This window comes from Urocampus carinirostris, chromosome 8, assembly GCF_059441175.1.
Source record: "Urocampus carinirostris isolate Australia breed hairy pipefish chromosome 8, RoL_Ucar_1.0, whole genome shotgun sequence".
Classification (NCBI taxonomy): domain Eukaryota; kingdom Metazoa; phylum Chordata; class Actinopteri; order Syngnathiformes; family Syngnathidae; genus Urocampus; species Urocampus carinirostris.
In genome coordinates this window covers 9625884-9653628 of record NC_142356.1, presented here as the reverse complement: position 1 = coordinate 9653628, position 27745 = coordinate 9625884, and the positions used below count along the sequence as shown (strand labels likewise).

The 27745-nt window shown below is 35.5% G+C and overlaps 2 protein-coding genes across 9 annotated transcripts in view; one reads left to right on the top strand and one right to left on the bottom strand.

Annotated features, from left to right (window-relative positions):
* Positions 1 to 27745, bottom strand: part of nfixa (nuclear factor I/Xa) — a 267293-nt gene that overhangs the window by 222325 nt on the left and 17223 nt on the right. For 7 of the 8 annotated variants that reach the window (XM_088341546.1, XM_088341552.1, XM_088341549.1 and 4 more), the window contains exon 2: positions 18412 to 18495. In XM_088341546.1, coding sequence (XP_088197672.1) covers positions 18412 to 18495 — 84 coding nt within the window. Of the gene's footprint in view, positions 1 to 1344; positions 1511 to 18411; positions 18496 to 27745 lie in introns of those variants that run through there. The other variant, XM_088341548.1, reaches the window with a different exon arrangement.
* On the top strand, positions 1114 to 27745 carry LOC148360663 (uncharacterized). Its single transcript, XM_088341555.1, has 4 exons — positions 1114 to 1294; positions 14467 to 14576; positions 25942 to 26025; positions 27692 to 27745. The coding sequence occupies exons 1-3, from the start codon at positions 1138 to 1140 to the stop codon at positions 26005 to 26007; spliced, it is 333 nt and encodes a 110-aa protein (XP_088197681.1). The 5' UTR covers positions 1114 to 1137; the 3' UTR covers positions 26008 to 26025; positions 27692 to 27745.

Genomic DNA, 27745 nt, shown 5'->3' with positions numbered 1-27745 from the left:
ATTGACCTGCTTTATATTCATTATAATATAATCGTAATAATATATTTAGATCAATACCAATTTACAATACTAAAAGGCTTGCCTGTAACACAAAATTAAGCATCGGTTCATTTTATATCACTTACATAATTATTTAAGTAATACCACTTTACAATACTAAAATGTGTTTCCAATAGCACAAACACACATTATATATATCTATAATTTACACTATTGCACTTACCTGTTACCCATAACAGAAATTAGCACTGGTAATAATATTTGCACACCAATATCAATTTTGAATTTAGAATAATTGATAATAATGGCATCATGTTCTAAAAATTAAGTTCAAGCGTCTCAATGTATTTGTCTTCATTAAAATAACATGTTTGCACTTTGCTTACAGTGTAAAGTATAATACAGTCGCATTAAAAAAAGACCTGGATTCAATTTTAAAGGAAGATGCAATAAATATTTTGCGAGGCCTGGTAAAAAAATTAAATAGGTGCTTGCTTGTCCTTCCACGCATATATATTTAATATCTGTGTTTCCAGCAATTCGATTTCATATATGGGTCAAGTCTAGAGAGAATAAATATACTTTTAAAATGAATTATGACAAAAAATAGCAGGTATAAGTGTAATATATGTATTTTTCAATGATTGATGTTTGTTTAACACCGTTTAAAAAATAAAACCAAATAAAGGTTCGCGCTTAAAAACAAATTGCAGTAGCGGTTAAGTGTATGATTTTTTTAATTAATCAATAGTCCGATTGTGAACGCACCACATCCACACTTAACTCATTCTCGCAAGCAAATAAGCGAAAGTGAATAAAAGTCGCGCGGCGGTGCAGTGGAGGGGTTTCGGACGAGGGCGTCCACCGTGACCGTGACAGCCCCACGGCACCACCAAGTCGAACTTGGCCGTGAACGTGAGCGTGTGCGCGGCCGGCACTCCCGCACTCCCACTCGGTCCTCAAAGGCAACAAAAGTCGGTTAAACCTGTCCCTGTGTGCTTTCAACTCAACTTGTGTACACTTCGCGGTCATCACGGACAAAAGCAACGCTTCGTCGTTACTGTACGAGGGTTTTAAATGTATATCAATAAAGTCCCGGGGGGCGCCATTTTCCCTCACTATGTAGGGATACAGTACATGACGCAGCGGCGCCGTCAAACCCGAAAAGGTGAAGAGTGGTGGGAAAGAGTGAGAGGCACAGTGAAGGAAATTCCGCGGGAGAGTGAAAGCGAAAAAAAAGCGGCGGCCAGCTTGAACAACCGTAAGACCGGAAAAGAGGACGAGCGACAAAACGGTAAAAATGTCCATTTTGTTTCGTGTTAAAAACGATATAAAAGTGCGTACCTGTGTCAAGCAGTAAGGGGAGTACATGGCTGAGTCTACAGGTGTCGGTCGTGAGTCAACGTGGATGGAGGAGGTTGGCTCCGGTGCCGCATTGCAAAGGCTGGCCGAGGGCGAGTGTCTGTCGGTCGGTGCAGGCTGTAACCCCGCCTCGCTCACTGTGCCGCCGAGCTCCGCACCAACTTTTAGGGGAAACTTTTTCTCCCTGCTCGCTCCCTCCCTCCCTCCCTCCCTCGCTCGCGCATGCCCTCCCCCCTTCACTCTCACTCTCCTCCCCCTCTGATGCGTGACTGTAACTTACTGTACGTTTTTTTACATTCACAAATGCAAATTCAAGGGATCGGAAAATTTGCTTTTGTCGCCTTTAAATGTGAAGTTAAACAGTAGATTTTTGTCTATAAGCCTTTCTTCCAACTTAAAGGCATTATAAACTAATAACATACCTGTCAAACTCCACGGCTCCATGCCCTTACAAACTGTCGTATTTTCCCTTACAAAATACAAAAATAATCTTACACCATATTTTTTATTCAAACGTTTTTATTCATGTAGTTTAACATGATATATTGTACATGAAATGATCTGGATTTATATAGTGCTTTTCAAGTCAATGACTTCCCAAAGCGCTTTACAATGTGCTCCACATTTCCCAATAGCGGCCTTGCAGCCATGTAAGGCACTAACCTGCTTATTGGGGGTATTAGGGGTTCAGTGTCTTACCCAAGGACACTTCGACATGTAACACGGACGAGCCGGGATTCGAACTTGGATCCCTTGATCCCAAGACGAGCGCTCTACCTCCTGAGCTACATGTGTTACGTTATATCATATATATTGTTAATGAACATTTTGTTGTGAGATACTGAGTTGCTCAACATGATTAAGGTTTATTATAAGAAAAGTTCAAAAATGAAGTAGCTTGGACGTTCACTGTAGAATGAAAAAATACATGCAAATATAATGAAGTAGAATAATACATTTTTTTAATCAAATTTTTATTTCATTTTCTGAATTAAATTATTGCTGGTAATATACTGATTAAAGGGATACCCACAAACCTGTCTTTTTCATTTTCTCCTTTTATATTTCCATTTTTCTTAACTTCTTTATAAAACATAATAATTTGTAATATCATGCATCAAAGCAAGTGAGCCGTTTGAGAGCCGGCTCTCGTTAATGAGTTGAGACGAAAAAGCCGGTTCTCTTAAAAGAGACGGACTTCTTTTCACTACATCAAACTACTCACTTCGTTTGCAACAAAAAGAAAACAATACCGAGACAGAGGGCACCGCGGCGAACTCGTTTGGCTTGATTGATTTGCCGATTCGTGATAGTCGGTGTATACCGGATGGTACCCATAATAGACACATTTGCATTTTTCCGTACAGATTTGCTTGTACGTCGTACACGTCTTAAAATGCATAATAAACGTACTTTATACGGCAAAAACGTACAGGTTGACAGGTATGTTCAAGGGTAGGAAAATTTGCTTTTGTCGGCTTTCAATGTGAGGTTAAACTGTACATTTTTGTCTATAAGCCTTTCCTGCAATTTAAACTAATAATATCAGTAAACATTTTGGTATTTTTTATGTAACTTATCTCTCCCCCATATCATGGTCTGCATCTACTGTATATAGCACTTTTCAAGACACCAAAGACCTCCCAAAGCTTTTTACAACGTGCTTCACACTTACCCAATCACACACACACTCACACACCAATAGCAGAGTACCACAAAAATGCTACACGAAATACTACTACAGAAAAACTACCAAAACAACAAAGTGACATTACAAAAATACCACAAAATTACAGCAACGGTAATAAAATAGAATCACTAACAAATACTATTACGTTAAAATGATAATGCAGAAATACTTCAACATAAATATGCTTACAGAAATACAAAAAAATACTACAGAATAATACAAAATTACAACAACAGAAACACTGCTAAACATACTACTATGATACAGATGTACTACTACAGAAATACTGCTATACAATTACTACAATATACTATTACAAAAATACTACAATGTACAGACAGAAATACTACTACAGTAATACTATACAAAATAATACTACGGATATTCTCCAAAAATACTACAAAAGAAAATACTACCAAAAATACCACCAAAAATACTGTTAGAGTAATTCTACAATACAGAAATACGTCTGGAGAAAAACTAAAAGAACACCCCCCCCAAAAATTCATCATAAATACGACTACAGTTATACCACAAAAATACAGCAACAGTAATAAAATAAAATTACTAAAAATACTATTATGTTAAATTGATAATGCAGAAATACTACAACTTTAATATGATGACAGAAATACTAAAAAAATACTACAGAATACTACAAAATGACAACAACAGAAACACTGCTAAACATACTACTATGATACAGATGTACTACTACAGAGAAAAAAGAAAAAACTACCATATGACAAATACTACAAAAAAATACTTTTAGAGTAATATTACAACACAGAAATACTCCTAGAGAAAAACTAACAGCCCCCCCAAAAATCGTTGCGTTCGTATTGTTGACCCAAAACAGCGGGAGTAGCAATACGAGTTTGAATGGTGCAAAAGAAGATTTGGATGTTGAGTTGGGTCTTTAGAGTCGCAATTTACAAGAACAACATGCCCATCTGTTGTGTGTACGGATGCTGAAATCGCAAGTTTAAGAAACATATTTATTTATTCTTGCAATTCCAAGAGGAGAGAGGCAGGCAACGTAGGAGCCTCTGCTTGCAAGCCTTTAAAATAACTGTATCAATAACTGTGCGTGTGTGTGTGTCCATTTCATATCCCGGGAGAGGTCTATACAATTGATTGTAGATTAACAGAAAAAGATCATAGATCACAGATACTTATATCTCAAATCAGCAAAAAGTATGTGCAGGTATTGAGATAGCAACTTCATTTTAATGATATTGTAGCGCTGTTGTGTTTAACTTTTTCACTTCATATACAACTCAGGTCAATATTGGTTAAGTAACGGGTAAAATACTTTTTCATGCCAGGAAGTTAAATGGACGAAAGTAGTGGCTAAGATGACGACCTTATTTCATATTTAAAGAAGCTTCGTTCACACATAAATTTAACTTTAGAAGATGTGAGTTTTCTTGTTTGGCACACACCTTAAATACATTATTAGTGTCCGTGGGATCAATAATAATAACAATAACCACCATCCATCAATTTTTGTAATTATTAACGATATAAAATGCGTTATCATTAAATATATATTATATAAATTATACATGTATAATAATGTTCATATTATTGTTAAAATCATTATTCACTGTTCATGTTATTATTATAAAAGATCTACTAGCGAGCACCAGTGGTAGAAAACGGCAAACAATTACAATCCTCCGACACTTACCCTACTTACTCATTTAAATCTAATCCAGATTGCCAGGAAAATTTACGGGCACTGGATATGAAATGGGCACAAGTAAACACGGACATTCCCGATGATGTCCTCGGTCCAGTGAGTCATTTATATGGCTTGCAGCCACAGTTTTTTACGGTGCTTTTGAAAAGGCCTGTTTCCTCTGGAAATTGCAAAAAAAAAATGGTTTCCTTAAAATTGTAATAACCAGTGCACACAACAGTTAAATGTAAATAGTCTGCATTTTTATAGCACTTTTCAGGTCAATGTCCCAAAGCACTTTACAATGTGCTTCACACTTTTCCCTTTTACACACTAACTAACGGATAGCAGCGTCAGCCATGCAAGGCAACTACCTGCTATCAGGGGCATTAGGGGTTCAGTGTCTTGTCCAAGGACACTTCGAGATATAACACGGAGGAGCCGGGAATCGATCCTGCGACCGCTTGATCTCAAGATGATCGCTCTACCTCTTGAGCTAAAGCCTCCCCAGTTGAGTGAAAGTATGAGAAAAAAGATTTACAGTGAAACCTTGGTACTCAACCCTAATCCGGTTTGAATTAATGTTCGAAACACCAAATTTGTCAAGTTCTGAGACATTATTTTCCATACAAGGTAATGTTATTTATTTATAGACATTCCTATGCAATCATGGACAAAAACAACTATAAATACCCCAAACATTGAATAAAATGGTTAGTATTAGCAAGCTAACAGCAAGTCAAGCCATTTATTAATAATTTTTCAACGCATAGACTTTTCTTTCCACAATAATGCTTTCATTAAAAAGGAGCAGCACATAGACTTAATTTATAATTTAGCGTAAGACAATACATAATTTTTTCCCATGCTATATTGTATATATTGTTTTCTTGCTCTGCCAAACAAATGAGACAGCTAGGGTTGAACTATTGAGTCCAAAAATGAAGCTTTCTCTGCAGGAATACATATTTCGACCAAAAGCAATCTTGATAAGATTAAAAAACTTGAAAAAGCTCCCAGTTTATTTCTGCTCCCTCCGTAATGCAATCAGACTAAGAATCCAAACACAATAGCGTCCAAACATGTAATTTAATTTCCTTCTTCCCAATTATGAGTGCATGCTATCAGCCTATCAGGTGATCAAAACTGTCCGTGCATCGCTTTGACATTGCTCCAGCTGCTGTCCAACAGTTTTCGGCACCTCCAAAAAAATCTCCAACGTTAAAATACTACACTTAAAAAACAGTTGGGTTAGAAATAACTTGCGTTTGGGTAAAAATGTGGACCAATTAGACTCAACGTACTGTGTTGCAGTAACAACCCCCTTTGAAAATTGTGTAATGTTCTAGTTTTTTGGCACAAGAGAACCATGGAGGAAAAAAAAGAGTATTTCTGTTTAAAATAACAACCTCAAAATGGGTTTGTTTTATCCTGAATTGTCTGGGTCATCTTGTTTAGGACAACCCAAACATGTTTTACACAAAACAACCCAGAAATATGGGTCAAATTTATCCAAGTATTGGGTCAGTCTCATTTTCAACCCAAGTGTTTATTTACATAAGGTGTTCTTTTGAATTTTGGCATGTTTTAGTCCTAAAATGTTATAGCGGCCGGCCACGATATCTTGAGTCACTTCCACATTACATGCAGTGTATTCCTTCAGTGTAGTGAAATGAAAAACACTCATTAAAAATGCATTGCACATAAAAGTAAGATAAAAATAATTAAATGCAAAATTGAATGTTGAAAACAACTGTAACAAGCAGTGAGTTTTCACCTCTGGGTCACCTAAAGGGGATTATTTTTTTTTCTTGAGAAAATGAGCAATTTAAGTCATCACAGAAAAAAACATCTTGGTAAATTATAACACAACAAAATATAATGTTTCCATAGTTCTGAATCACGATTGTAAATACACTTTCCTCCAAGGGCCACATAGAGAAAAATAGAAATGTCTGATTGCCATTTAGTTTTTTTATGTAAGGTTAATAATTTATATATATATATATATATATATATATATATTATTTTTTGGGGGTGGAGAATGTGTTGTAAAGTTATAAATACATCATTTGCATTTTGGTATATTCGCCTTATTTACTGCCATCGAAATATGTAGACACTAATGATCCCTTTTTAGTGAGTAACCGTTGATCAGTCTCTTGCATATTGCAATGCTACAAAACTTCCCTAGTTTACTATGCCAGTTTTTAGCAACATATGAAATACGCATTTTTTATGAAAAATATGAAAAAAAATGCTCGTTTTTGAATAGACATTGGTGATTGTTTCTTGGTTATTTATGGACTCTTGCAGTAACAGCAGGTTTGATGTGCGGTTTCCTTTTAAGTGATATTGTTGTCTAATAACTACTTTTTGACTTTTAAGTGCTGCTCTTAAACAAAAACATTCTCAAAATCTGAAGATTTTCTTCATACATTCTGAAATTGTATTTTTAATTCAATTTCTGAAATGTATAAATGTATATTACATTTTTAAAAAACACTGTGGGTCACTGAAAAAAATTGTAGGCTGTCCACAAATGGCCCCTGTGCCATAGATTGGACACGACTGTTCCAATTATTCGATGTTGCACTTGCAAGTTTTTTGTCGGCATTTTGCAGGACACACATTGTGCATTATAATCAATATATTACATTTTAATTTCTGTATTTTTCACATGTCTTGACATTAAGAGCACAATTGTGTGACTAATTCTCAAATATTACATATACGATTACATCTTAGAACTAGATCAAGCAAGAATTTAATTGACAATTACCCATAAAAACTACTCCAAATAGAAATATAAGTTAGACTGCAATAGCAGATTTAAGGTTTTTGATTCAAGGGCTTAAATCGTTTTAATGATTATTAAAAACATAGTCCCTCTCAAAATGACAATGTGAATTGTGAGGTCTTTTTCAAGGTTGATCAACGTTTCATAAAATATATTTTTCGAAAAACTAATGGGAGACTATGTAATATTTGACCAAAAGATGTTGCTGGATTGGGCCGTGCAAATGAAAACGAGTGCTACAATGAAAATGGAAGAATACAAACTAGAGACTCAATGTGACCAGATGGGCCTTTAATTGTTTTGCCCAGCCTTGCCCAGTTTTTCTTATTCTTCAAATCATTATTTTTTTTTTTTGTTTTTCTATGTTTTTATGAACTATTTTTTGGTCACAACCAGAAGGCGCTAAATAATACTCAATATCCATCCATCATCTGCACAGCTTATCCTCAGTAGGGTCGCGGGGGTGCTGGAGCCCATCTCAGCTGTCCTCGGGCAGTGGGCAGGGGACACCCTGAACTGGTTGCCAGAGACAGACTTCTCACTCCCTCATTCACACCTAGGGACAATTTGGACCAGCCAACTAACCTTAAAGGCATGATTTTGGAATGCGGGAAGTGACCGGAGTGCCCGGAGGAAACCCTCGCAAGCTCGGGGTGAACATGCAAACTCCACACAGGAAGGATTGATCCCATAATCTCAGAACTGTGCCGCGGACGCGCTAACCACTGATCCGCCGTGCCGCCCTACTCAATATCCCTTTAATACAAATGTTATGCACATGAGGGATGAACCCGGGTACCTTCGACATGAACTCAGTTGACTCGCTAACTTTTGACAGCAATGGAAACGCGTTTAATTTGCAGTAGCAGGAAATGCCGGCTCCAGCACTGACCAAAATTCATATTCAATTAAGTTTTACAATGTGGATTTGAAGAACCACACTATCTTTGCCTGTTAGCTATAAAGGACACCGCAAAATATTTAGAATATATATGAGGAAAAACATTTCTATGGACCTCTTGGCGTGCTTTCCAGAAATCAAAAATAGGTTTATTGCAAGATGCACTTTTACTTTCTGGATGTTTTTAATTTATAACCTATGGAATGATATTACATTCACTTGAAAAAAGCAACTTCATAAAAAATTGAGACATATACATATTTCAAAAATTCACAGGAAAAATGATTAATAGAAAAGAAATGAAAAATGTTTCCCCATTTCTTTTTAATATCACGAAAACCAAAACTATATTAAAGACAGAATACAGAATACATTCAGAAAAACTAAAATAAATGATTGCCCATTTTTTTAAAATGTTACAAAAAGAGAAAGTAAATATTAAAAAAAAAAAAAATTATTCCTTGATTTTAAAAACGTATACAGTATCACAAAGCGGGAAAAGAATAGTCAATAAAAGAATTCATAAATAACAAAAAGTAATATTTAAAAAACTACAAGCAAAAATATTCAGAAAATCCGAAAACAAATATAAAAGATACATTTTTAAAAACCTGAAAAATATCCCCAAAATAAAAACAGTCAATTAAACAGAAAAAAAATATAGTTTAACCAACTTGGAGCAAAAATCTGTAAAAAATTATATTCCCCACTAATTTGTAAATTTACAAACAGAGAATACACATTGCCTAAAACAGAAGAAAAATCTATTCATAAAAGCAGAAAAAAGACATATTTTAATAGCTACAAGAAGAATATTCAGAAATACTGAAAAAAGAAAAAAACATTTCCCCTTTTTATTCATAACAACAAAGAAAATAGTAAATGAACAATGACATTAAAAACTACTCGAAAAACAAACCAAAAAAAATGGTCAAAAAATCTTTGAGTATTTCTTGTATTTTTTAAATTAATTAAACACGCTTCCATAAGTACCCTCTCTTTCCGCTTTCCTTATTTTGTTTTAAACAATACCTATATATATCCCTGGTCCTCAGCTTAATGTAACTCATTTCTGCAGCCAGAGTGCCTGCAATTACATGTAAGTCCCTACTTGTGTGTACGCGTGTATGAGTATTGTGTACAGTGTGAATAACTTGTGTGTATATGTGCTATAGGGTGCGGTCTTGGAGGTTGAAGTCACCCCGGTGCGCCCATGCCAAGTTTTTAAAGCGTGGGTGCGGGGTACCAAGTTTTACGAGACCTCAGCCTTTGTGGGATACAAACCACAGCAAAAACACATGGATAAACACACACACTTTTTCACCTTGTACTCAATGATATAAAGGCAGGGAACAGCAGGGAGGGAGGGGAAAAATGGGGGGGAATGGTGAAAAAAAGGTAAAGGGTAGCGAGTGTATTTCTTTCCATCGATGGCTCCCCGGTCCAAACCACACCCCAGCACGGCACCCGTCCAAACCCCAAAGCTGCAGCACAACGCACCCCCTTCTCTTTCTCTTTTTGCTTTTCTCGCCTGCAAAGCGCCTTCTGCTTTTCCCTTTTCATTTACTAAAATAGTAAATTAGGTACGGACAAAAAAGCCGAGGTCGAAATGCATATTGAATTAAAAAAACGTTACATGTACGCATCAATGTGGAGAAATATAAGGGACTTTTAGATTTAGTATTGCATAAAGTTGACTTTTAAAAGTAAGGACCTTTGGGTAATAATCGAATAGAATCAATTAGAACAAAACAGTTGTTTCCCAACGTTTTTTGAGACAAGGCACACTCTTTTACATTTTAAGTATATCAGGGCACACTGTCCATCGAATTGTTTTCAAAAATTAATTCCTAGCACCAGTTTCACGTTGTTGTTGTTTTTTGGAGGGGCTTTAACCCTCCTGTTGTCTTCGGGTCTAAATGAGCCGCCACTGTGTTAAAACTTGTTTTAAACCTGAAACTTTATGACTTGTCCTAGATTGAACCCCAACGGAAGAAAAAAATAAATATGGTTTTAATTTACATTTCCATGTAAGCGGAACAAGATAACTTCCAATGATGGTCTTCGGGTCAAAATTACCCGTTAGGCGAATGATGTTGAAATCAAGGTTGGACTTTTTTACGCAACACAGAATGTTACAATGTTTTAGTTGTATCTTAGATCAATTAGTAGTAGAAGTGTTGTTTTTCATATCTTTATATTGTATTGCACTGTTTTGTATTTTTCAATTGTTCACAGGATGAAAAAAGACAGACACATAAGTCATTCTTCAGCTATAGAAATACCAGTGAAGAGGGAGGACTATGCAACACTTATTGTGGTAAAAAACAAGCTGTTTCTTCAGGCAATATGAAATTTTGTGTTTAAAATTTAATCAATCTGCATATATTGTGGGATTAGTTACGTCGGGTCAATTTGACCAGGAGGACGCAGGGTGTATCCAGAAAAGGAGGACAACAGGAGGGTCGATTATTAGGTTATCGCTGTTGCTTAGGAGGTAATACGCCCAATTAATTCGGTTGATGTTTGCTGAAATTTTGAAAGCTACTGTATTTTTTACCATGTTTTTCAAGTTTAACTGTATATATACAATCATTTGTAGTCACCATGTCTGAGGAAGTAATACAGGTTATCAATTTTGGTCAATAATCTTGCTCTAAATCTTTTAGGGAAAAAAAGTACTGAAAATGAGAAAACATTATCTAACCTTCTCACTCTTTATTTGAAATAAGAAAAAAAAATTAATCTGCAAAATTTAATCTGCAAAATTCTGTGTAAAATGTGTACATTTTTTAAAATATTTTTTGCAGTGCAATCTAAAACAAAAACACAATGTATTAACCTCATGAGAAAATAACTAATATACGAAAATATGAAAAATATAGTTATCTGCTGCCCCCTACTGATATGGGTGAATGTAGCAGTTGCTCGGCTGATCACTGGAAGACACAAATATACTTAACAACAGCGTTCTTTTTTTAGCAAAAACAAAGTTGGGAAATTTCTTGTGGCACACCAGTTGAAAAACGATGGAATAGACTAGAATAGAATAGAATAGAATAGAATAGAATAGAATAGAATAGAATAGAATAGAATAGAATAGCCTTAACTATCATTAAAAATAATGTAGCAAACATTGTTTAAAATGAGATTAGACGTGGGCCTCCTGGACAAACACGTAATAAAATAATTTAAAGGGAAAAAAATACGATAACAAAGAATATTGGGATAAATAGCCAATATTTACAATGTACTGCTTGTAGCTTGGCCTAAGCTGTAAGTGAATCAGAAAATAGTAATAATACGTGAAATTGCAAACATAAATAAATGACTAAAGGTTTGTTTGTGTTTTTATTATAAACCTCCTCTGGTAGGTGTCTACATAAAACTATATGAAAAAAAAACAGAATCACTCAGGCTAGAACAAATAAGTTAAGTAGTTCCTGGAACAATAACAAAAAAGTAAAAAATAATGTACAAGTGTTCACTGTTTACAAGCTTGACAGCACTTCTGTTGCAGATTTAGTTAGAAACTGCATTTAAACGCTTCCATTAGTTTGCAACAAAGTCAAACAATTACAGCAGCTGTTTATTTGCTTAATGTGCAAAGAGAGGCGTATATATTTTATTGCTCTTCTTTGTCTTATGTGTATATTTTGCTACAATAGCTTTTTCCCTTCAAGGCAAAAACTACACAAGACCAATTGTGTGTGGATAATAAAGAATATTCCGATTTTAATAGTCGTGCTTTGTCTTTAAACCTCGCGGATTTAAGAGGCTGCAGTAACAATAGATACAATAAATCACTTCAGCAAAATGTGCCAGATCTTTTTAAAACTTGTTTTAAAGTCTCATATAAACGATTTGATTGGCTGAGACGGACCCAAGCGCAGATCGCGTCTTCAGCTGTGTGTAAACAACTGTATTGACCAGAAAAAATAAACAGTGTAAATAAGAATAAGTCAAAAAGAATTTACTGTAAATTAACATATTTTTATTGTAGAAAAGAAATAATCCCAAAACAGGGAAGTGTGTTTCTAAAGGTGCTTGACTTAAAAAGTGTGACATACTTTTCAGAAAATACTTTGCAGATATATGCACGTTCTATTTTATCCATAGGTGTCTTAGATTAGTTTTATTAAATTTGTTTTGAAACACTCACAATAAGAGTAAAATCATGTATAACGCCTCAGTTTTAAGCACTTCATTTGATATTTAGTTTTGTAACATTACTGCGAATCATAAAACACATTTTAGGCTGCGTTTTTCACCAGAAAGACAACCCAGAATTACCCGTATGTGTGGCACAATCCTTTTTACATGTGAATTGGGTTATTTTGGACCCAAATGTTAGCATAAAAAACACAATATTTGTTACCTATGATAAGGGCTGTATGAAAACATAAAGTGTGAATTCCAGTGATATCTAAATAGTCATCTTGTAAGTTAGCATGGAAAAAAATATCTGTAGCATCTCTGTATTTTCTGTAGTTGTAGTATTTCTGTAGTAGGATTTTTGTAGTATTTCTGGATTTTTTTGGAGTACCTCTGAATATTTTTTCGTACAATTACTGTAGTTTTATTTATGAAGTATTGTTGTAGTAGTATTTCTTTGTGTATATTCATGGTGTATTTTGTTGTATTTAGTCGTGTATCTTATCACATATTTTATCACGTATTTTGTCGTGCATTTTTTTGTGTATCTTAATGTATTTGTTATATAGTTTGTCATTGACTATGTCATGTATTCGTCATGTTTTTGTCATGTATTTTGTCATGTATTTTGTCATTTTTTTTTGGTGGGTATTTTGATTTGTATTTTGTCGTATATTTTGTCATGTATTTTGTCATTCATGTTTTTGCAAATGTTGTCATGTATTTTATCGTGTTTTTTGTAATGAACTCTTTTTATTTTTTTCTTGCATATTTATTGTATTTTGTCATTTATTTTTTCATGATTTTTTTCTTGTATTTTGCCACATATTTTAAAGTGTATTTTGTAATGTATTTCTCATGTATTTTGTCATAGATTTTATCATCTATGTTGTCCTTTATTTTTTTTGCAAATGTTGTCATGTATTTTATCGTGTTTTTTGTCATAAACTTATTTTATTTTTTCCTTGCATATTCTTTATTGTATTTTGTCATTTATTTTTTTTCATGATTTTTTCTTGTATTTTGCCAAATATTTTAAAGTGTATCTTGTAATGTATTTCTCATGTATTTTGTCTAAGATTTTTATCATATATCTTGTCCTTTATTTTTTTTTTGCAAATGTTGTCATGTGTTTTATCACGTATTTTTTTTCTTGCATATTTTTTTATATTCTACTTTTTTTCATTAATTTTCACCTGTATTTTGCCACAATTTTTAAAGCGTATTTTGTCATGTATTTTGTCGTAGTTTTTATCATATATCTTGTCCTTAATTTTTTTGCAAATGTTGTAATTTACTTTATTATGTTTTTTTTTTTGCATATTCTTTTATATTTTACTTTTTTTTCATTAATTTTCACCTGTATTTTGCCACAATTTTTAAAGCGTATTTTGTCATGTATTTCTCATGTATTTTGTCATATAGTATGTCCAGTATTTTGTCATGTATTGAGTCGTGCATTTTGTCTTTTTTTAAAATATTCTTTTATGTATCGTCATTTATTTTGTCTCATATTTTGTTGCGTATTAAGTATCCTATTTTCTCGTGTAAGTTGAGCAACGGGTCAAACTGGAACTATCACATGAAAATGTATTTCAAAATACTTGGAGAAAATTGTATTCATTTGACATGATATGAGGCTAGAAGAAGCTAATATATTTGCTGGCTATTTTGCTGCTACAGTTACCCAAAAACCTCAAAAAAGCTAGGCAAAAAAATCAGGAGTACAATTTTGCTGTTTGGTCACTTTGAGTCTCTCGAGTTTTAATTCTTCCTTCTGCTTCTTAGCTATTGTTTTTCAGTTGCATAATACAGCGACATCTAGTGGCTAAATATTGCACAGTGTCCCTTTAAACGGCCTTCTTTGTCTGCAGCTGGAGCGCAGCCTAGATGTCCCATCTCAGTATTCAACACCACACGGGCAATCCTGCAGCCAAATAACAAACTACAGCAACCGCAGCCCAGTTACAAAAACACAACTCAGGTCAGTGTCTCAAAACTCAACACCCCATCCCCCAAAAAGCCCCTTTCCTCAAATCCGGCGGTTTTCCCGAGCCGTGTTTGCCACAAAAAAATGCACGGTGTGATAACACTTAAGCGTGTTGTGGTCAGCAATGGACACGCACCGCCAGCCGAGCATTTCGTGTTTACTGTCTCATGCGGTTAACGTCGTACATTAAAAGCTGATATCGCCATTTGCGGGGTTAAATGTGCCAGACAGGTGCTTGTGGCTGCTTAGAAAATTATGTTTATGTGAGAACAACGTACGGTAAATGTGTACGCGGTCGGATTGGCTATTACGGCTAACTAGCATCTCATGCACAAGCCACGTTAATCCGGCCATATAACATCGAATCTAAATTTATTTATAAATCCTGATTTGTGTGCGTGTGTTCGTGTGTGGTTAATAGGCTTCGAAACGGCTGAACCAGTTTTTGTGAAAATTTACACAGTTGTACTTTAGGCCCTTGGGAGTGTTTTTAGCTAGGTTTAGTGTCAAGGCACAGCCAATAAATAGCGAAAAATCAATAAACATCTGCTGTCTTGTACAAGCACCTCTGGAACTGCATGCGGCCATGTGGTTCTTTGGCACTCCCATAGTGGCTCCCTGGCGATTTTTCAACAAACCACAGCCCCAACAACCTCCCTCAAGTAGAACGCCCGGCAACACCAAGCCCAGCAAAGCTTGTGTAGAAATAAATGAATGAATAAACAAATACCTTAACATATCTCATCTCATCTCATCTCATTAGCTACACCGCTTATCCTCAGTAGGGTCGCGGGGACCTTAACATATATCACATGTAAACCAATTAGATAGATGGATAGATAGATAGATAGATAGATAGATAGATAGATAGATAGATAGATAGATAGATAGATAGATAGATAGATAGATAGATAGATAGATAGATAGATAGATAGATAGATAGATAGATAGATAGATAGATAGATAGATAGATAGATAGATAGATAGATAGATAGATAGATAGATAGATAGATGTCTAGATAGATGTCTAGATAGATGTCTAGATAGATGTCTAAATAGATGTCTAAATAGATGTCTAAATAGATGTCTAAATAGATAGATAGATGTCTAGATAGATGTCTAGATAGATAGATGTCTAGATAGATGGATAGATGTATCTATCGATAGATAGATGTATCGATAGATAGATAGATGGACGGATAGACAGACAGAAAGACAGATAAATAGATAGACAGACAGATAGATATCATGTGATTTATGTATCTGTTCATTTATGTGTTCACTTATTTATATGGAATATAGTTGGTTGGTTGGTTGAATCCCTTAACCACTAGGGTCGTAGGAGCACCATTTCCTTGGGTGTGTCTTGGGTAAATACAGCCTGGTGGAGCCCATCCCTCTCCAGGCCAACATTTTTCCACCCGGTCTATGTATATTTTTAGGTATTTAAATATTTATACATTTATTTCTACATATGGAAGGTTCCTCCATACAAGCCACGAGTTTTTTTGCAATATAAGTGTGTGTGATTGTGTGTGTCGGGCCTGCTGCTTTTTAAAAGTGTTTACTGCGTGCATCGGCAGCGTTTTCGGGACGGCTGTTTCGGATTATAACCAATTTGTAGATGTATAACAGGAAGAAACCGTAAAGCAAACAGCTACAAAAAAAGTCAGAATAGTTGTAAAGGTAAATTACAGAAGTTTTAAGGGGAAAGCCAGTGCCTGGACGAAAAAAATCTAATCTCTATTTTACCATTTAGTCTGGATAGTTAAGATGCAAAATTTGAAACAATTAACCCCCACCGTATAACTATTTATTCACACTAACCTCTTATTGACTTAAAAGGACATCACATGTAAAATGGTTACGCACGAATGAATCAGTTCTAACCAGTTTTAGTGGAAAGTTAAAAGTTACAGCTTGTGACTAACTTGTCTTAAAGGACATTGTGTATTATTTATCACTACCTAATTGTAAAAAAAACTAAAATAAAGGATTGATTCTAATTATGAGCAAATGAAGACCAACTATCCTATAAATGTGTGTTTTTCAAATTCTCATACTGAGATGGTGTTTGGTCACTTTGAGTCTCCATAGTTTGTGTTTTTCAGCATTCGGATTTGATTGCACCATACAGATGCTTTTTTTTCTTTCATAGAAAAAGGGAAAAAAATCCTGCTAAAATTACATTTGGAGATGTTATTTTATAATCAGATTTATATTGACGCATTTAGAAAACCCTTACTCTATAAATACCTCTTAAATAAACCAGAAAAGGAAGATCCGAATACTCAACAAACAAAAACATTTTTTTAACAATATCCATTAATGATTTGATAATGAGCGTTAGCCTTAGGTTGTTCAAATCCTACCTCCTATTTCAAATTTCCTCCTACAAGATTTTTAAATGTGAATTATTTTGGTTTAAAACACTCTATCTATTGTTTTTTTTAACAAAACCTCCTGCAATCTTCATCATTCTGATTTAGCAAACAACGTATTCAAAATATTTTTTTTTAAATGTAATTTTTCTTTTATAAAAAAGAGAAAATATAACACTTGCCAAACTCCCACTGAAGACCATAAATAACACGAGAAAAAACATGTACTGTAAGCAGAGAAAGTGCAATTTTAAGGTGCTTTCTTGCATGTCAAAGAAATCTTAAAGCATCATTGCACGGCCTCCAGGATGACATATTTTTGCAAGAGAAAGAAACAGGGAGTATGCAGCCTGAATTTAGTGGTAATTACACTCAATTTTACAATTGTAAAAATAACACCAACATCGGCATTGGTGCTAGCTTCATTATGAGATATCTGTTAATAGAAAGTGCTGGTACCTGATACCAGTATGGGGTGCTTTTAACTGGTTGTTTTACCATTAAGAAATAAGAATAATTACAATCAATTTGAGAAAACAAAATTATCTTGGATTTTTGTTGAAAATGTCAGGGTTGCCTTGGTGCCCAATTGGCCTCACCCGTGTGGTGCCAGCTGCAGCTCATTAACAGATTGGCTTTCCGTCTTTTTAAGCTCAGTGCGTTCTCTCTTACTTTGTCAGTCCGTCAACGAACCTCTGCCCCGCAAGACGTGGGTTCTGACTCGGTCCTGTTTTCCTGTTGGAATTTACAGTCCTGTATTGTTCCCGTTTTATTTTGTCCTGTTTAATATTGGTTTCCAGTTTTGTTCCCGTCTATTTTTGTCCCGTTTATCATTCTCTCCAGTTTTCGTTCCCGTCTTGTTTGTCCTGTTTATTTTCGATATCCTGTTTTATTATCTATCCTGTCTGTCTGTCCCATCCTGTCTGGTATTGACCCCATCCGTCCGATATCAACTCGGGCAATTGGATTTGATCTCGTCGGTCTCTGGCTTCCTGTCTTTCCACGCCAGACTGCTGTCTAACGTGCATGACTCCCCATTTCCCGTAAAATAAAAGGCTTGTGTGAGAAAGTCACGCGTTTGGGTCCTGATACTGTTCTGGTTCTTGACAGAAAATGTGATTAATTTTGAGGGATGGAATTGTATATATTAGTCGGTTTCATGATTCCTAATTGTTACAAAACTTAAATAAAATCTCAAATATTCCATATAAAAGTGCATAATATTTAATATGAAAAACATCTCAATTTTAAAAAAAAGTTGCATAAGGCTAAGTGAGTTAGATATGTTATCAAAGGGAAAGTAGAGTTTTTGATTTTCAAAATAAGAACAAAATATGAACCAAAGTTTTCAAAAGTAAAGCAGAACTTTTTAGACATGTATTAGTTGATACATCTGCAGTACTTTCAGTACACATGTGCATAAAAGGGTGTTTTGTGCGTGTATTTACCCTGTATGTGTCGGACACAAGGAAACACTCAGGCACCCCTGCACCTCTGACGTGATCGTCGTTCACTAGGTAAGCGTCGGTAGCCTGCAAAACAGAAACAAAAGGAAGAAAAAACATGAGAAATAGTTCACATAGATGAGAATTTTGACAATCCCTGACCATTTTCAATAACTAGATAAACAAGCATAATGGCCCGGCATTGCCGAGATTGAGGTCGTCGGGCATTCTACTTGGGGGAGGTTGTTGGGGCTTGGTTTGTTGAAAAAGGGAGCCACTAGGGAGTGCCAAAGAGCCCGGATGGCCGCATGCAGCTTCACGGTCGCTTGTTCACAAAAGCAGCTGTTTATTGATTTTGTGAGTATTTATTGTGGGTGCCATGAAACAAATCCTAGCAAAAAACGCTCCCGGAGGCCTAAAGTACCACTTTGTAAATTTTCACAAAAAGCAGTTTTGCCATTTCGGAGGCTTTAAGTCGCATATGGTTCAGATAAGTGATGGATTAGATCAAGATTAGATTTAGATCAATAGACTAGATTAGTAAAATAATAACAGATAAATACATAAATTACTCTGAAACATAATGCAAATCCTAGCTAGTGGCAATTTCAATATGTAATGGGCAACTGATTAGCTGGCTTCCTGATGTGATTGGCCTATCGGCAGTAAGATTTGTTTCAAAAAAAGAAAACCAGTAAACAACTCTTATTTGGGACCTATTTTTACCAGAGTAAAAACGGGTAAAGATTCCAAAGAATAAACATTAAAACATTTTAAATGGTTCTGTTTTGTATAGATTAAATCTCAGATACTATGTAGTTGGACAATATAATTTTTAGGAACTTTAAAATTCTTATTATCCAATTATTTTGCTATCAAATTGTAATTTTTATTAAAAAATAGAAGGATCCGTAAAATTTCAGGTGGGTTAGCTCTTTTTATATATTAAAGTTGACCTGATAAAATAATGTATTATTAAATCAGAGTCAAAAAGTGCTTTTTAAGTGTTCTGTAGGTGATAATGATGTTTTTATTTTTTGAAATGTGAAATCAAATCCATCCTAAGGTACAGGGACCCTCATGGGACACCGGTAATTTTGTAATTTCATAACATCGGGTCTCCTTACTGCAAAATCTAAAAATCACCCCAAAAAGGGAAAAAAGCAAGCACTGTAAAAATATGTCCATCTATAAGATTAGCAGGCATGTGCATACATTCTAAATCGAGCAAAATAGGCAAAATAAAAATAACTACTCAACAAATCTAGGCTAAATTGTGACAACATATTTTTAATAGTGGCTTTAATTTTATTTTCTGCAATTTTTTCAGGTTCAAACTGATTAATCAGCTTTTAATATTTCAATGCATATTCATTATTTCATGTTTCAAATATACACAGGACGATCTTAGAAATTAGAATATAGTGATGAGGTTCTTGATTTTCTGTAATGCAATTTAAAAATATATACGTCATACATTCTTGACGCATTGCAAATCAAAAAATATATTGGAATGCGCTTATCTTTTTAATACTGCTGATTGTTGCTTACAGCCTATTAGTATACCTTTTCGTGATTGTCTATTCATGAGTTTTCACCCTTATCAGACTTAAAAGACTATTTTTGTACATTTAAACTGAATCCAGAATGTTTTTTTAATTTTGTTTTTTTAATTGCATTGCAGAAAATATGAAACTTTATCACTATATTTCAATAATCTGAGACAGTCTTGTAAAATTAGTTTATTCTATTTATACAATATTAAATCGTTTTAGATTTTTTTTTATCATAATTAATGAAATGAGTCACGTTTTTTAGCTTTAAAGGGACAGTGTGTGCTATTCAGTGTCTCTTAGTGATACAGAAAGACTCACATTCAGGAAAAATATGTATTTAAATGCTAGGCAAAAAATGCCTCCATGTTTGTCCATCATCTTGCCGCCACGCTATGCTCTGTGGCACTGGTTTTCGTTCCTATTAGACAAGAGTGCCAAAAGAGGGTCAAAAATTACACACTGGTGCTTTAGTTTTATTAAAACCAGGTTATCAAAACCTAATTTGTTTGCATCATTATTTTGTGCTTAGCAGCTGAAAGATTGCATCTATTGACTCGCTCGCAATCGCAGCTGCACAAGATTTATAGCCATATAAAACGGCATCATGTTGCGATAAATGTAATTAATTTGCAAAAAAAGGCTTTGCCAAGGTATTTAAAGAAAGGGTAGCGCCGTAATAACCCAGAAAATCAAACGTTATAAATGCTATTAACTTGGGGTGCCAACATTTTGGGGCAGACTAAAAATGGGTTTATTTCTACGGAGTAGTTGATTAACACGCCCTACTTAAACCAAAAATGAAGGGTTGACGTCATGTGTTAAGATTTTCTTTTTTACTGTCTACTTTTTATAACTGTAGTGCAACTGAAAATGAGTGCTCAAAAACACAAGGAAGAATACAAACTACTGAGACCCTCAAAGCGACTAGAAAGCATCATTTTACTACTTATTTACCCCCAGCCTTTTTGAGGTTTTGGGGTAGATGTAGCAGCAAGATGGAGGACGTTTATGTCATCTCCCTTCTGTTGAAGCTCATGGGATGTAAAATAAATACTATTGTAATTTCTTGACCTACGAGTATTTTAAAGTTCATGCGCCTTCTTTCTACAAATTACTTGAATCAAGTGTTTTTATAAATGAATTAATTAGAATTTTCCCACAGGGAAGTGCTAAATATTGCACACTGCCCCCTTTTTTAATCCCCAATATGTAATATTTGACCACTACATGGCACTCTTTTTTTCTGGTAGGAACAAGGGCCAGGGATACATGGCATAGCGTGGCAGCAGGATCCCAGACAAACATGGCGCTGACTTAAGTAGGGATTACATGGTGTGAAAGAAATACAAATTTCTCAATTAATGATTTTTAGTAGAAATTAATTTTGGGGATAATAGTTCATGCAATGTTGCCTAAAGGAGGCACTAAATATTACACACTGTCCCTTCAAACAAGAACCAAATTTACAACCCCCAAATTGAGTTGTTTTGTCAAACAAAGGATTGGAGTCATATACAAAATAACCCCGAAATCATAGTTTTATCAAGAAATAGGTTATTACTTTTAAAGAAAAACAGAAATTGTTGTGTTGAACATAATTCATAAAAAATAATTAATTTATAAATTAATTAAAAAGTGTGTTTATTTTGTTTCCTTTAAAGTCACCCCTAAAAATGACTGAGTGCACCCCCAAAAAAAGCTGTTTTTACAAAAAAACTGAGCAGTTTTTTTTTCCTTACAATAGTCACCCCAAAATTTGATAGTAATTTGTGTGAAACAACACAAAAGGGGTTTCATAAAAACAACGCTGTCACAGTGCCATGTTGTCTAACCTTCTAAAAATGACAACCTGGTAGTAACATAGTAACAAAATAGTTATAATAGTTATATCCCCCTGAGATTCGATCTGCAACCTCAGTGGAACTGTTTAAATCTAGGCTTAAAACACACTTCTATTCTATATGAATAACCTATATTTCATAATCCATATGAATGAACTATATTTCATGTTGACAATATCTGCGTATTATTTGTTATTGCAACATCCATTGCAGCCTGGTCATCCTGGAAGAGGGGATTACCTCATGTTTCTTCGTTTTCCTCATGTTGAGGTTTTTGAGTTTTTCTGTGCCCTCATGTAGGTTTTAGATCAGGTGATGGTGTCATAATAGTCTGTGGTTTGCAATAATCTCTGGTCTGTGCAGCCCTTTGAGACTCTTGGTGTATAACTTAGTACCCTGTAAGGAAATATTTTTATTTTTTATGTCAAAAGATCAAAAAACCATAGGCATGTTATAACTATAGTTCCCGATGCTATATGTTACGTATTTCATGTCTTTTCGAATGTTTATTTTCAGGCCCTAGAACAAAGTCCCTAACTGACGAACAGCTTGCCCAGCATCTTAAGCCAGAGCTGTGCAGCTCCGTGTGCATTCAGAGAGCTTCATTTGTATTCTTCTACGAGCGGGCCGAGTAAGACAAAGTTCTGGCACGGCCCGTCGCCGCGAAACAAGCTGATTGGATCGAGCTATCCTTCCTCGCTTAGCCTAAGAGAGCCCGAATCGCGAAATCCTATTTCATTTCACAACTTGAACGGATCTTGTGCCTGCTGGTTATGGAAGCCCGAAAGCTCCAAAATGCATTCATAATAATGGCAATAATTAGAAAAAACTTTGGGAATTACAGTATCTATGATGTCAATTTGTTTTGAAAATATGGTATCATTGTCATAAACATTTTAGTGCGATGAAAAGACTGCAGGGTCTCGGAGCCAGAACCAGCATGCTCAAGGACAGCTCCCAGCCCTTATGGCAAATTAATGTAAAAACTGCATTCTGCAAGATTTTGAAACCTATATATTTTACATGCTTACTTTTATATTTATGTATGATTTTTTTTTCCTTTTGAAAAAAAAGAAGAGGAAAGCTGCTATTTGTTCTTACTGCTTTTTGTTTTTCATATTGTGCCCTATTTATTGCATGTTTACCATAGAGAAAAGGAAGTGATTTTCATCTGTGCTGAAGTTAATTCAAGTCAAGTCATATTTATTTGTATAGCACTTAATCACAAAGAGTCTCAAAGGGCTGCACAGACCACAGATTATTGCAAACCACAGACTATTATGACACCATCCCCTGATCTCAAACCTACATGAGGGCAAGGAAAAACTCAAAAACCTCAACATGAGGACAATGAAGAAACCTTGAGAAGGGACCGCACATGAGGTTGAAGTTAAATATTTATTACGTTCTATATTTACAAACATTATACTCTTTATAATAACGTCTTTAAAATGAAAATAAAACATAAGCACCTATTCTGTTTCAGCAGTCTCTGGATTGGATTAAGCGCATTTAAGCATGTATTACTAATTAATTTGGCAACTGATGTTAGTTTCACATACAATAACTACTAATGCCAGCAATTTGGATGCAGCCGCTAGCCACTAATGCCGATATATTTGCATGAAAAACTAATGTTTGATTTTAATTAAAAAATGTAAATGATTTAAATCCAGGTAGTAAGTATTATTTGACCACTAGGTGTCGCTGTGTTGAAACCAAAAAACGAGAACAAGCGCAAAGAAAAAACAAACTACGGAGACTCAAAGTGACCAAAAAGCACAATGATTTATTTTGCCGAGCCTCTCACGAGGTTTTCCGGTACCCGTAGCAATATGGCGGTCAATTATGTCGGCTATTATGTCGAGTAAAATATAACAACCTACACGTATTTGCATCCAAGCCAACGTCCACGTGCTCGCTACTTAAACAGACGCGCAGACACAAGGCCGGTAATAAGAGCCAGACGCTGGCAGACCGCACAGCAGCGAGTTGTGGCGAAAACAAAGCCTATTCATATCCCTCGCAAAGAGGGGCCTTTGCGGCTAGCCCCTGCACCCCCTCCCGCTCTTGCTGTTTTATTGCAGATAATCTGCACTCACAAACCTTCCAATTTTTGGGCAATCGCCTGCTTTTCTAATCATCTTTATTAGTGCATAAACATTGCTTACAGGGGCAACACACTGTCCATTGTTCGGAGTGGACGGTGGGATGGAGGCCCTATTACATCTCGTAATAAACTAGTTTGTCTTCTGCCAATGGCGCATCCGATTGGCCGACGGGTTCCGTGGCACCGGCATGGAACCTCACGCCCAACAAAGGGAGCGCGGCGAATAAGGCGTTTTCTCCGATTGGTTGTTCTCGGCCGGAGACAAGGCGAGGTGTGGTGGTAGAGCTCTTCTGATTGGCTGACACGGTGCCCAGAAGAGCGATGTCAACGGAGTCATTTCCATTGGCCGCCTCGGCCTGTTTTGATGATTAATACGTGTGTGGTAGGAGCGTGGCACTGGGACAACTGGCTCGGTTGGTAAAATGTGAGGGAAATTTGTTTCCAAAGGCAATATAAGGACAATTTTTTTGGACACGCCGCTAAGTCGATAAAATAATCAATCAGGGTTGGTATTAGTGAGTCTCCCGGGAATCATGGTTATTTAACACTTCAAAAAGAAAGTACTCCTGATAATCAAGTTTATGAGAATGTCTTTTATATTATTGGATTAGGTCTGTCAGATATTAGATAGAAGACTTGTGTCACGAACCAGGGCAGGAAACAGGAATGGAGAACCCAATCGCCTAACGTACTCACAAGTTATTAGGGAGAGGAGGAATGCGCGCACACTCGATCCGGGGATCGATGGTCGCGGAAGGAGATTGAAATCCGAACAAAAGAGTTCAAAATCATCAACAAAATCAAACAGGTCAGGCCAAAAATAAAACAAGATCAAACACAGGCCAATTTACAGAACTAGGCATTTCAAACAGAGTTTAACAGGAGTCTTGCAGACGCTCTGACAACTAACGGCTCAAAGGGCCGCGTTTAAGTACTCCCAGATTCAGCCAGTGTCGATGGGCGGGGCCAATTGAGCGCCGTGGCAACCATAACAGAACCTGGCGCCACACGGCTGAGACCAATTGGGTGCCATGGCAACCGTGACAACATGAGGTGACCCGTTATGTTTCCGTTACCTTCCCTGCTTTGGCGTGTTACTATCTAAAAGCACTCTTGCACACATTATCCAGTTTGATTCAGTGATGGCCAGTGAGTCTCAATATCTCAGATAAGACAGACTTATTCCGCGTCATGCTGAAAAACTCTGCACAGCTGTGTATTCAATCTTTCTGGCATCCAGTAAATAGTTTAAAGAGAATATGCAGTCTCCTGGTTCTTTTTTCTAATAGAGCAAGCATTTAAGATAAAAGAACCGGGCTAAGGTCTAGGCAAACCTTTCAATGAGAAGGGTGTTCCATTTCCAATGCTGTTTAGGATCTACCGCAGGGGTCTGGAACCTATGGCTCTTGATCACAAGATCATATGGCTTGGAGATAAAATAACGCAGGTTTTCCTTTATTCTATGGTGAAAATGGTGAAAGTATGAAAAATACTTTTTCAAATACAGTCCAAATGCCAACCCTAACCCCCAAAAATATGAAAAAGGATGTTTATTCAAGTGAATTTATTTCACCTACGCACAACAAAAGGAGGAGCAATGATGATTTCAGACAGAAAATTGAATATTTTGATGTTATGGTCAATTAGAAATGTCTAATTAATCAAACTCCAGTACAACACACGGTCTTACATTTCATTCCCTAAAATAAACAATTAAAAAAAGACTTAAATTATATAATTATGTATTATTTACATTTGGTTTGATTATTTCCTTTATTTAAGCCTGCATTGAGAAATACTGTCAGCATTCAAATACATAAATTGATAGATTACCCATGAAAATTCATTTATTTTAGTCTTAGTAATTACAGAATGTAAATGGAAAACGAATATATTTGAAAAATACTCCATGTTTTTGTTCCCGTTAGATCGCTTTGACTTGGTTATTTTACAAGTAGCTCGCATGCTGAAAAAGTGTAAGCACCCCTGCTTAAAATCAACATTTTATTGTGTTTATCACTCTCAGGCTTCCAACAAAATCAACCAACTTTCACAACAAACTCCAGTCTGGCAGATGGCGAACGATTCTTGAAGAAATAGGCTGTAAACGGTAAATTGCCGCTCCCAATTAAAGTTGACTCGTTTGTAAAAATTCAAAAGACAAAATAGCTTTGTCTTATATGAAAGTTCAGCGTTCTACGGACGCTTAAATGCTCATCTACTCCCAACTATTACATTTGCTATATAAAACGAGTGGGATGAGTATGCATTGCTAGTACAATTTACACAGTTTGCACCTATATAACTTATGTTATATTTTGTAGCCGCTTGGGTGGAATTCTAAGCCAGAACATCAATAAAAATAATGCCGATAATGCTGCTAATACTCTCAGGATATGGATGATTAAAACACAATTCAACATTATTCAAATAACACTTTAAGACAAACTCATTTTAACTCGGGGGCGACACGATAGAACAATCATTATCTTGGGGGTTGTACTAGTAGTTTAGAGTGAAAACAAAGAGAGTGGAATAAATAGGAGAAAGAGAGGAAGAGAAAAAGATAGAGGGTGGGACAAAGAAAGAAAATAGAAAGAGAGAGAGAGAATGTGAGAAACAAAAAAAGATAAAAAGAGAAATAGTGAGAGAAAAGGAGAGAAAATAGAAGAAGATAAAGAGAGAAGGGGGTTAGAGAGAAGGGGAAAACAAGTGAGAGAAAGAGAAAAGAGATAAAATGAAAACAGGAAGATAGAGCAAAAGAAGGTAAAAGATACACGGAGAGAAAGAGAAAGGGAAAGCGAGGGAGAGAGAAAGAGAGAAAAAGAGAGAGGGTGGGACAAAGGAAGAGAGAAAGGGAGAAAGAGCGAAAATAGAAAGGGAGAGAGAGAGAGAGAATGTGAGAAACAAAAGAGGTAAAAAAGAGAAATAGTGAGAGAGAAGGAGATAAAATAGAAGAAGATAAGGAGATAAGGGGTAAAGAAATAAGGGGAAAACAAGTGAGAGAAAGAGAGAAAAAGAAAATAGGAAGATAGAGCAAAAGAAGGTAAAAAGACACACAGAGAGAAAGAGACAAAGAGGAACAAAGAAAGAGAGAAAAAGAGACACAGAGAGTGAAAGAGAGAGAGACAGAGAGTTGAGAAAAAAGAGGAGGAAAAGAGAGAGAGAGAGAGAGAGAGAGAGAGAGAGAGAGAAAGAAACACACGCAAGTACAGCGTCCTGGCTTTGGCAACATCAAGTAGACATATTTCAACCTGCATCTCATTTTTCTCTTGCGCTTCACTGAGCATCTCATGGGCCGGATTCAATTCATGAGCAGGCCTGGTCTGGCCCGTGCGCCGCCTGCTCGACACCCCTGCTTTAAGATAACCATTGTTCAATACGAGATGCTCAACACATAATTAAATCAGGTGAAACAGAATAACAAATACAGAAGATTAACATGTGTATAACATTTGTGAATTTCCCTTCGGGGATGAATAAAGTATCTATCTATCTATCTATCTATCTATCTACATCTATGTACACAGTTCTTTTTTATTCCATTAACAAAACCAAATTATACACATACATAATGTGTCTAAATCAAAGATTTGTTCACAGCTTAGTTATGGGAACAACACACTTTCAACATTACCTATTTGATCATTGAAACAAATAAATAACACTGAATACTAAGAGATTACAAAAAATGGAACTTCATCGGTCTTTTCATATTCTTGTTTATTTCATCCTTATTTTGTCAGAAGATAAAACAATGAATCTTTTATATATAGCTATGGCAGTAGGCCGGACCTGCAGCATCATTATCATCTTCTCTCCCGATGCCC